Source organism: Rissa tridactyla, chromosome 9 (assembly GCF_028500815.1).
Source record: "Rissa tridactyla isolate bRisTri1 chromosome 9, bRisTri1.patW.cur.20221130, whole genome shotgun sequence".
NCBI classification, from domain to species: Eukaryota; Metazoa; Chordata; class Aves; order Charadriiformes; family Laridae; genus Rissa; species Rissa tridactyla.
Genome location: NC_071474.1, coordinates 11,598,847 through 11,610,680, shown reverse-complemented (window position 1 = coordinate 11,610,680; position 11,834 = coordinate 11,598,847). Strand labels below are relative to the sequence as shown.

Here is an 11,834-nt window from a genome sequence, read left to right as displayed (position 1 = left end):
AGCTTGTAAAATTCACCAGGTCTCAGATCCCGGTGGCCGCTTGGAGCGCTGCTCGCTGGGATCAAAGCTGGCCGTGTGCCTGGCAGGGTGGGTTTTTTTCCACTTTTGAAGGATGGTTGGACTTCGGTGCAGTGGGTTCGGTGGTGGAAGCAGGGCGGCCCCACCGCTGTGCGTCAGGGTCCCAGCCACAGCCATCGCCCAGCTTGGCCTTCTCAGCTGCTGCTGCTGCTGTGCTTTTACAGCGTCTGACACGTAAAGGCAGCCGTGCGCAGGAGGACGTCAGGTCACTGGTGCTGCTGGTCGGCTCTGCTGGGCAATGCCCATTATGTAAATGGTACTTAATATTGTAAATCGTTAAAATTATTTACAAGCTTTTGGATACTTCCTAGGAGAGAAAAAGAAATAAAAGGAAAAAAGAAATGTATGCACATTTCTCTATGTATCAGTGGGTTTGTGCATAAATGCTCAAGTCTCCTAGGAAGTGGGGAGACAGAGAATAATATATAATTAACACATCCTCTTTTCTTCCCTTGTTGGTGCAGACGTGCCTTTAGATGAAAAGTGCAGAACATTAAAAGCGTTTGGAGCGCGTGGGACAGAATAATGTTGAATTTTATGTAAGTTCAGCCCTGGCAGCAGTTCCACGTGTTACAGGGAGAGCGAGCCTGCTCCTGCTTGGGGAGCTCATCCACTGTGACGCTTTTATACTGGCCTCCCCCCGGGCGGGGTGGTGGGGTTTTTTCCTCCAAATGGAAGGAAATTAGCTTTCCCTATGCTCCTGAAGGAACGCAAGCTAACCAAAGGGAGGACAATTTACAGTGTCGTTCCTCCGCTTAGGTGTCAAACATTAAACCTAAACTTTGTCTCACTTTTTAGCTCATGTTTTCACCAGACACCCCAAGGTGACACATCACAGCTCAGCATCACGCAGCAAGGTAAAAAGCTGTTTAATGGATAACTTCAGAAATACAAACCCCATTTAGGAGGCTCCCTGAGCTTTCTGGTATAAATCCAGGTGAACGCGAAAACGAAAGGCTTGCGGAGAGGCAGCAGCAGATTCCCCTGGTGGCACCGTCGCTCAACTGTCTCCTTGGATCACCTGCGTTAGGAACAGCCGGCGAGGAACAGCCTTTCACACGGACCAGTAACTTTCTCAGTGCTAAAAATACAACCTGGGCTCAATGAGGTGATTCGACTGCAAGAGGCATCAGGTGTGCCTGTCCCGAATAGGCACCTCCACGGCACCAGTGGGTGGGCGGAGAGGGGTGCTATCGGCTCCATGTGGCAACACGCGCTGCCGGATCATCAGCTGGGGCGGTAACAGGAGAATGAGGCTGGTTTCTGATAACCGTAGGTGATGGGACGTACACACTGGTACTTCTATTATGCTAAGCTTTGCAATTTTGCAAATCCAAATAGATGAATGCTTTTTTTTGCTAAGAATTAGAGACTGTTGCTTGCATTTTACCAGAACACCTATAAGCTGCCCTTATAGCTACTGGTTATTCAGGGACTGCCAAAACTGACTGCTGAACTGTTTGTCAGAGCTATTCATGGCTCCTGGTAAAAGAGCTCTGGCAAAAGGTCAGGGCAGACATGTTTCTCGCTTGCCCCAGAGCTGACATTTGTAGCCTTGTAGCCCAGAGCAACCAAGGCACGATGAGCCTCGGCCGTTTAATGGTCTTCAAACCTTCTTATCTCCTTTAGGGGAGCCTGGTTTGGTGCAAAGACAGCAAACAGCGTCTGCACGATGACAGCAATGATGCTGAGACCATCATTACGTGCTACCTGTAGATGGACTTCAGCATTACTGCCTACCAGGGCTGCGCTGCTGAGTGGGGACTGTGTCGCCGGACGCCAGCGGGGACCTTGGGAAACAGTCTCTTCTGAGAGGGCTCTTATTTACCACCATGTGCCAGTGAGGGAGATGATTGGTGTCAAAACCCCTCTAATTTCAGTACAGAGGGTTATCCTGAGTCCTAGTTAGCTCCTCCAGAGAAAATACCAGCTCTAGCTGCCACCACAGGCTGCTACAGCAGTTACAGGAATCACAGGAGGGTTTTCGGTCCTGAGCATCCCCCAAACAGGGCGACAGAAACCCTTCTCCGAGCGACAGGCCTTTCTCTGCGTGCAGTAAGGCCAAAATTTCACAACCAACTATTTCTAGATGCTGCTTTTCCAGTTTAGTATGTATGTACCCAACGTGATCCTCCACTCCCATCTGGATGCGCTAACAGTATTGAAGTCAGTCAAAACCGAATGTTTTACAACTTCTCCTCCTGAAAAAGAGCTTTTAAGCCTATCTAAGGCACCTAAGGCACAGTACCATATCTATAGATCAAAACCATGCTCCTCTTACCAAAGGCCAGCATCGCCTTGAGTTCAGATTTGCAACTGCGACAGAGAAAGGGTGTTCATTTGCTGAAGTCAATGAAGACAGTGAGACGAAATTTTACTTAAACTATATATTTTTACATAAAACAACTTTATGTTACAATAAAATCAGATAAAAATCACAAAGTTATATAATAAGTTCATAAAGAAAAAAATCAAGTTTTCCTTTTATATATATAAAACCCAGCATTTACTGCTACTAGGAGTCTAAATGTTAACGTTGACTGTCCATGGTCAATTGGAAATTAAAAAAAAAAGAAAAAAAGGAAGAGGAAAGTACTTTTTCACAGCAGACAAAATGACGAGGTAAGAGATGTTTTTACAATGATCCAACTGTAGTAAACACTTCAGTTTTCATTAAACCATATACTAAATATAATAAACCCAAATAAAAATATACATGTAGAGCACTGCAGTGTTTTCCTACAGTTGTATATCAACAAATTGTCAGTCATCCACTAAACTTTACTTGAAACAGTAAAAACAGGGTGTATGTTTATCTTTAGTACTAAAATCTCATAATAATCTAAATATTTTGGTATAGCAGACCACACTAAAACACTCTCAGAACTTTCAACTACAAGGGGTATATTCATGTTAAAAACGATGTGCTTTGTTTGTTACTCAATCAAATGAAAACATCTAAATGCTGCAAAATACTCTTTTATTGAGCATAGCTCCCTCTTCACGCACCCAAGTTAATCAACGTACCACAAACTTAGAAGCTTAGTTCACAAATCCTACATTATCAGTCCTTTTAGCTAGTTTATGGCTAAAATAATTATTGCTGACCAGTGTTAAAAAAAAAAAACCCAAAACAAACCTAAACATAAACAAAAATACAGACAGACTTTTCTCAAGTGCCTTTCTTGTAAGTGCCATTATTGTTAGGTAACTAAATGACCAGAAAGGAAAAATAAACCTATTTCAAATGTGCATATAAAAATTTTTTGGAGGTATAGGCACCTTCATCCAAAGACTGTATGTCTAGGCTATCTGTTAAAAAAAAAAAAAAAAAAAAAAAGCAAAATAAAAAGCAGGAGAGGTAAGACAAAACACAGCAGAAAGTCAAACTGGTTTGACACCCGACATCCCCAGGGACGCAAGCAAAGCCCTCCCGGCAGGAGCAGCCCTGCCCGCAGCCTGCAGGAGAGCCCTCCTTTGGGAAGCACCTTCCCCACATCTATCGTTCTCCTCCTGACTCTGCATTCCGCTGCAGGTACCTTAGTGCTTATCGCAGAGAACAGTATTTAAGACATGGGAATTTCATACAACTGCCACGTTCATGCTCTAATAAGGAGCCCAAAGCCCTGCCCAGCTCCCAGGGGCGCAGGGCTCCAGGCGCGGTGTCCCCGGCTGGGCTGCATCGGCCAGACGGGGCTCTGCCCTTGGGGGTCCGTCTGCATTAAACGGCTCGTGGCTATGTATTGCTTTGCTCGACACACAGGTGCTCGGTGAACAAAATCCATGGAAAGAAAAAATACCTTAGGGTAGCTCTGTGCTTTACCATTGCTAACCAGTGCCCACAACGAGAGCCCGGCCGGGGGGGCCTCGCTGCCTCGCAGCCCCCCGAAAGATGAACCTGCCCTTCTGCGAGGGGTCTCTGGTGCCGCTGAGCCTGCGAAGGATGGCAACAGATCTTCCTATTTTTGACTGAAAGCATCTGACCATAAACCAGCACTGCTCGGCTGGGCGTGTGGCCATTTGCCCGCCATCCCTCACATTGCCACGTTAGTGATATGCTGAGGACTTTTGGATATTTACAGGCTTGACAAGCCTAGAACTGCCCGGACAAAGGTGGATGAGCTGACGGATCAGCACGGCCATCCTAGACCTTTGGCAGAGCCACAGCTTGCGGGCAGGGCACATCCTTCACCGAAGCTTCTGCTGAAATGATCATCAAAATGACCTGCTGCCGGTTCCGCCTTCCACCCCTTCCCTTCGGATTCAGCATCAGCCACGCACTGAGTGGGGCATCTCCCCATGAGGGCAGTTTTATCTTCACTAATCCACAGGCTCTGGAAGACAGCGCTATATTCCTTACAAGCCATGGATGCCCTGAAGGGTTTTGCAGAGATAACTATTCGGAACAGCCTGACGAAGAGCACAGTCTCGGAGCCGAGATGCTCCCAACACTATGAGGCGGCAGCAACCACAGGGAATTTTCCTTCGGTCATTTATGAAGCAGCCAAAGGTGGCAAGAAATGAATAAGGGAGAAAATGAACACTTGGGGGAAAAAAAACCAACAGCGCGACAGAAGAGTGCAGAAGCCTGTGGATAATTTGTGCCCTGCTGAGGGGGGGACAGGGGTCACCGAGCAAAGGTGGGACGAGCACCCGGCGAGCACCCGCCGTAACACCACTGATGCTTCCGTTCATATGCTTTGAAAGCGACGGCAGCAGCAGGGACGGCAGGAGGAACAGCAGGAACCCTTCCCGCTTGCCTTAATTCATTGAGCAGCTTTAAAAAATGTCCACCCTAAATCGCTCACAAAAAAATAAAATCAGGTGTTCGTCTGGAAAAAAAAAGGCATTGTCTAAATAACATTTGTTTTCTGGGCACAGATGCACCCAGGGTAAAACTGCTTTTAAAAAGTACCTCTTTTAAACACTAGGATATAGAAAGTGAATGGTGGGGCTGAATTTCTTACAGAAAATACAGTTTTCTTCCGTGAGCTCACTTAGTAAAGGAGACACCAGACAGACGCAGACAGAAGAACACTGGAAAGTACCACTTTCGCTGAAAATGCACTTCTAAGCCAAACGAAACGACCTGTGAATTTGAGTCAAAATCAGCAAATAAAGGTTCAGCCAAAGAGGAAAAGAGCAAAAGGTGAACCTGTTTTATTTTGGGGTGGGAAACAATGTTTTGGTTTTTCATTTTGAAATAATTTATGCCAAGATGGTGCTGAGGTCATTTTCCAAAACATGAAATAATGTATCTAATGAAACACTCTTTCCCCTGGAAAACAATATTTTTATGTCACTGAATATTTTTAGGTTTTGTGCCAGTACAAAGTGGACCTATTTATTTGTCATTTTGGCCACCAACTCCCTCCTCCCATTATTCAGCAGCTCTAACAGCAGCTCAAAGGAGCGTCTCACTGGAAAGGCCAGTAGGAAAGGCAGTAAGACACTTTCTCCCTCTGACCCATGGTGTCACAAGAGGCCAGCACAGATTTTCTGCTCCCAGAGCCACCAGCTTGCCGATGCCACCGGGGCCAGACAGGCAGGATGGGCAGCGTGGTGGGACCCACGGCAGTGCAGCCGGCAGCCATCGGCACGGGAAGCGCCAAGCACAAGACCTCTATTAACAAAAGACCATTTAAATGAGGTAGGCTAGATCCTGCCATCAGCCACTTAGAGGGAGAAACCTGTGCCCAGGGAGGGGACCCAGGATTGCCCGAGGTGAGATATAACCCCATATAAAGACACGTCCGCTCAGGCTCGATGGAGACGGAGCGATGACCTACTTCATTGCCGATGGCGTGGGGAAATCAGGCTTCGCACAGCACTGCATTTTAATGACTAATAAAATCAAGCTCTGCAGACGCTCTCTTGGACAGGGATGAGCATTTCTTGGCCCCAGCAGCATTTGGGGCCATCCCTAAGCAGCTGGCCACCAGCCAAGCGCGATTCCTGGAAGGGGCTGAATCCCCAACGTGCCCAACAGGAGGAACAAATGCATCCGCAGGAGGGTGAGAGCATTTCGGTGGGGGAAGGCTGGGCGCCCCACTGCTCCTGCCAGGAGGGAGGAGGCGTTTCAATGCCAGGACGAGTCCCTGAAGAGCAGCGTGGGGCTCACAGTTTGGCACACAGGGGTTATTGCTGGGCCACCACAGAGCATCAAGGAATGATCAGTGTGTGACAGCCACGGTCCCTGCTCAGCAGGCGCACGGGGCTCCAGCCCTGGGGCAGGGACGGGAGCTGCACTGGTGTCCAAACGCTCCTGAGAGCATGCGCCGCCTCTTCCTTGTGCACTTTTATCTTTTGAAGAAGAAAAATACAACATCAGAGAGGGAAAGGTTAAAAGAGATGGAGTGTGGGGGAGGTTTTTAAGTGATCGTACATAGAAGCTCTCAACTCACTGCTGCTGGGAAGGAAAAAAGAGAGAAAGGGGGTAATTATAGCAAGACCTTGGATGTTTGAAGGATGGAGTTTCCCATAGTGTACAGCCATGCAGGGGCATCCCTAACAACTCAACACCAGAGCTGTAGCAGATAAGGAAGACATACATTTGGGGCACAACTAGAGGAGCCAGAGCAGCGACTCCTCTGAGGACACCCCTATTGTTCTTCTGGTGGGCACAAAGCACCCAGATAGCTGCCCTTGTCAGAGCTGTGCACTGGTTTAATGCAACAGTATTAAACTCCATCTGTTAAATCGATGCAATTCCATAGAAACACTTTTCCTGCAACTCAAGAGTGGGTTAATACATTCCTAATGAACTGGATCTGAGATAGACCTGGCTAAACGGGAAAAAAGATCTGCATTAACCCCAACAAAATAATTTGTTCACAGTCTTTTGCACCCTCTACCCAGAATCATGTTAAAAATCATATTTTATATTAAAACCAAGAAGGAAGCCCTAAGACTGCTCAAAAGCAAAAAGGAAAAAGGAGATGGAGCAGGGCCCGCAGTGTGAAAGCAGCAAAACACCGTGATGAGGGCGACCCTGACTACCGGTATTGCTTGCAGCTCTGAGCTGCGTCATTCCCTGGCTCCCAGCTGATGGAGGGACCGGCTGCAGTTTGGGAACACTAAAGCAGCATGGGAGGAGAGGAGAAGCAGGAAGAGCTGCCTATTAAATGACAGTGTCTATCTGACTTGCTATCAAATAAAAAGACTAAAAATGGAGACTACTTGTGCACAACCACACGCAGTTTCTGACGTCATTTTCAATTTTGAGAAGTCTGATCTAAGCCCACATTATGCAACCGTTGAATCTTCCACGCTGGCAAAGTCTAATTTTCACACGCCTGCATGCTATGTACCTGATTTTTATTTTTGAATATCAACAGCCTACAGCAATGTTTTTTTAAAGAGACTTAAATGGTCATAATGGTTATGAAAGGTCCCGGTTTCACATCCGCTGTTTAAAAGGAGTAAAAGTAAAAATGCACAAAGTCCTGTCTAAAACCCAGGCAATGAAGGTAACGCAACGGCAACAGATGAAATGAAAATTCAAGGGACAATCGCAGACAGAACCTGTCTCCAGCATGGGGGTTATATATCCATGTGCAAAAAGTATTAAATGCATATTTCATCTATAACCCACCTTTCTTTTAAAGGTCACTTTTATAATTGAGATGTGCTGAGAAAATAAAAAAGCCCCTAAATAAAAAAAAAAAAGCATGGCCATTTTATATCAGTCCCTGCTGGAATGCACTAACATGGTGCTTAACTAAGCTTTCGCCTGAATTAAGCAAATAATAACGTCACATAAACAAAAGTTTTTTCCTGAATTAATTCAGATCCTGTGTAAACAGAACCTCAAACCAGGTTATGGGGAAAGAAGGGAAAGGAGCTGAAGGCAGTCCTGGGGGCAACAGCAAAGCTTGGGCTGAATTCTCCTCTCTGGCCCTTTCTACATCCCTCCCTGTGATTAAGGGAATTTCCTTCTCGTTGGAGCCCAACGTATGAACTTGAATTTCTCAAAACGTATTTAGAGCTGCTGAATAATCAGTTCGAGAATACAACAGCATTTCTGCCTCTCAGGTTGGGGGTTTTTTTGGACAGTCTAACCTGGTGACTAATTCCCACCCTACTGCCAAAGACAGAGGCGAGAATGCAGAAATCATAGGAAAGGGGTTTAATTTCATGCGGTCATGACCCTGCCAGTCTCCTGGGCAGAACCTTGCTTCTGAGCAACCCCCTTTCTAATAACCTTATACTGCTCTTCACGTCAATGTCTCCTTCTCCACTGCTGCAGAAGTTAACCAACGGCGTCCTGTGTACAAACCAGCAACATACCGCTTTTTAAAATAAATACCTGGTCCCGAGACTCGGGTGGGCATTATCTCAGAGATGCACATGAACGACAGAACTATATGGGTTCAAAATCGAAGGCCAAAGAGAGGTGATCTTGCTAAGCAAGAGAAGCTGTCCTCACCTACCGGGTAAGATGCATGACTTGAAGAGCTGAAACTCATTCCCACATCGTTGACTTTGAGCCGGTTGGGTCCAGGCAAGTACACGCAACCTATATCGGAGGTTATCTGAAATCCATTGGATTTTTTTCGGCGAATCAGGCATGATTGGCATGGTCCCTAAAGATACCGGTATCCGCGTGAAGCGATTCACTTGGCTGCAGCTCATCACAGGCACATTTTACAAACTGCAGGAGCTCCAACTAATCTTCTCTCTGCTCCACCAAGGAATAAAAGTGGATGTTGCTAGGAGTGCTGATAATCCGGACAAGAAAAAGACTTGTTTTCTGTTTCTATGGTTGCAACAGCCCTTAAGAAAGATATAATTTTCCCTGCAACGACTAACTGCATATTCATTTTAAGGTAGATCTAGTTCCAGATTCCTGAGACAGAACCCTCTACCTGTTCCCAACCCCACAAAGCCAGAGCAGCAATACAGAAAGTTTCTAATCTCAACAGAATTCAGTGAGCAGCACGATTGGTTTGGAAAACAAACAAAACAAAACAAAAAACAAACCAAAAAACCCCCACAGCAAATTTTCAGCCTCTATGTACAAAAACAATGCAAACAAGTGGAACATTCTAGTTATATTTTGTAAAACACACGTTTGGGATCAACAAAACATCAAACATCCAGACCCTAGATTACAAAAAAAAAATCTATTGCCATCTAGTTGTCAACCCCAAGTTTAGACAGTCCTTGTCGGAAATCATGTAATTCATCTATCTTCCCGTCTAGTACATCTAAAAAATTCTTTAATTCAGTTTTAAGGTTGGTCTGCCTATGTTTGCTCTCTTCAACTTCTGTCCTTAGCGTTCTGACTTTCTCTTCAAGATCTTTGTTCTTTTCCTCAGCAGCCTTAAAGACAAAAGAGACGATAAGATGAATCACAGAGAAGAAGGATGAACAGCATTTAACAGGGTACAGCAACAAATGGCAGCCGGGCTGTAAAAGTTTGCTCCGACTTCTGCAAACTGATTAACACAAGCACCTCTGAGAGCAAGTGACATGGGCTAGTCAGATTAAAAGGAAAAAAAAAACCATGCAGGAAAGGACAGAGATTAACTGGAAAAGACGCTTTCCATCAGATTTTGTCACTTGGCTGATATCTTAAAATTCAGCTGGATTTAAATCATGCACTGTGCCTAGATTTCTGTCAGTGCTACAGTTGCAGAATTAGACACTGTGCCACCAATTACATGCAGAATTATCTATGATGAAAAAACAAGCTTACAAAATACTGCCTGAGGAATAATATTGCTTTATTCAGCACTTTTGGATTTATTGGTATTTTTTTAAAGTTCCCCTTTGTGTGAGCACCCAGGCAAGGAACAGGGCAGCCGTGTAACACCTCCCTTGCTGCAGTTTGTTCTATTATTTTCCCCTCTCATTAGCTCTTCTGCCTATTGTTCTCCATCTCATGCGTGTAAGCACATGCTCCAAATCCCACAACAACATACTGTACCGTACCGAATCAAACAAAACCCCTGTTTTAACCATTTTCAGCACCTGCACTCCTCAGCAGCCTTCTAAATAATTTTAGATCATTTAGATTATCAGTGTGATGGATTGGATTTGACTTCATCGATGAGATGCCTTATATTTGTCCTCCTTTCATGCACTAATTTACTATATTTACACAAGCCCTGACTTTAACAAGTGATGGAGGTGGAAAGCCCAGAGCCCGGCAGGAGCCCCATGTGCACAGCCAAGCCCGGCCAGCCACGCTTAGCCGGGAAGGAACAACGCGGCACGTGAGCGCATCCTCAGCTGAACCTTTTTCCCCTGGTGGTGTGGAGCTACGCTCATCTGTTTCTTTCCAACAAGCTTTCCCTAGTGCCGCCACGGCAATTAGCCGCAGGTCTCGGAGTGCCGCTTGCCACATGTGGCTGCGGTGCGGTTCCGTGAGCCCAGAGCAGCAGGAAAACGGGATACAGGATAGCCTGGGATCCGCAGGAGGTAGATCCACCATGATCCCAGGCAAACCAACTTCTGCAAACAGTAAGGCAAAGAAATGGAACTATTTAATTACTCCTGTGCTGGGAAGGGCACGGTGTATTTCGCATGTAATTAGTATTTCTTGGTTTTACCAACTGCAGTTCTTTTGCCTTCAAACACTGAAGTCTGAACAGAGAAAAGCATATAGTTACGAGAAAAAAAGTAAATGTATCAACTATTTTAAAATTCATTTCATTGCTAAACTGTACCTGTAATTGTTGAGATACAGATTCACATTCTGACATTAGCTGTGGTATAATTTCACCCTGCTTTCGGAGCTCTTCCAGTTCCTTTGAAAACATAAAAAAAAAGAAGAATGCAAGCTTCAATTTAAAACATAATGAAAACTTGAGAATATGAAATGACTTTGCATATTTTATTGTATTCTGTACGGTACTTGGACGCAAAATAATCAAAATAGCATGTCTGCATTCCAAAACTCATGCTAATTTTCTACTAGAATACATTTTTTGCACTATATTTTTGACTTTTTATTTCTAAACCAGACAATGTAATCCAATCTCTAGCATGTATGCCATTAATTATATTGATGAAACCTTAACCTAAAACACATACCTATGCAAAAGATATATTCAGTAAGAGAGAAATCTGAAGGGCTGTAATGCTGCAAGCAATTTATAGATGGTAGCAAAGAGCAAATTAGACATGAATTTTCAATGATATATGGCAGCAAAAAAAGGCCAATGATGTTACGAGCTGAATATATAGAGGCATCATTACAGAGCGCAGCTGTAATGGGCTCTCCTCCACTGTGCAGCTCCGCGAACCCTCCCCCCCTCCAAATTTGTATTCGGTTCCAGCATCACTATCAAAATTGAGAGGACTGGCTGAAAGGAGTTCACGAAAAGAGCGATGTGTCTTGATAGGAGACCATATCTCCGATGGGAGTTGGGAGAGCCGAGCACATTAACACCGCAAGTGAACACCACCAATGTGGGTAGTATGGAAAGGCTCGAAAAAAGCCTGTACGTTTTATGGAAGGATTGTCAGAGCATCTGAAAAGCACATTTGCAGGTCCCAGAGAATCTCTGTGACTTGAAGAGACTGCAGGGTCCTCCTCCAGAAACTGCCCTTGTGGGTGACCGTCTCAAGAGTAAACAGGGTAGATCCTCTCTGAGCTGCACCCACAGAAAAAAACGGCCCTACCTGAAAGGCAGATTTCTTGGCTACGAAAGGGGATTTCTTCCCTAGCAGCTGAACTTACAGCACAATGCGAGTGTAACAGAGTCCAAAGTCAAGCTCTTCCACAGAACCCGACAATAGCGCTTTTC

At 45.2% G+C, this 11,834-nt stretch overlaps 1 protein-coding gene across 1 annotated transcript in view; it reads right to left on the bottom strand.

Annotated features, from left to right (window-relative positions):
- Positions 1–7,391: 7,391 nt before the first annotated feature.
- The window catches only part of HOMER2 (homer scaffold protein 2), a 60,277-nt gene continuing 55,834 nt past the window's right edge, over positions 7,392–11,834 (bottom strand). The window contains exons 8-9 of the mRNA XM_054213807.1: positions 10,752–10,832; positions 7,392–9,402 (exon numbers count right to left, since the gene is read on the bottom strand). Of these exons, the coding sequence (XP_054069782.1) occupies positions 9,214–9,402; positions 10,752–10,832 (270 nt within the window). The 3' untranslated portion in view covers positions 7,392–9,213. The remainder of the gene's footprint in view (positions 9,403–10,751; positions 10,833–11,834) is intronic.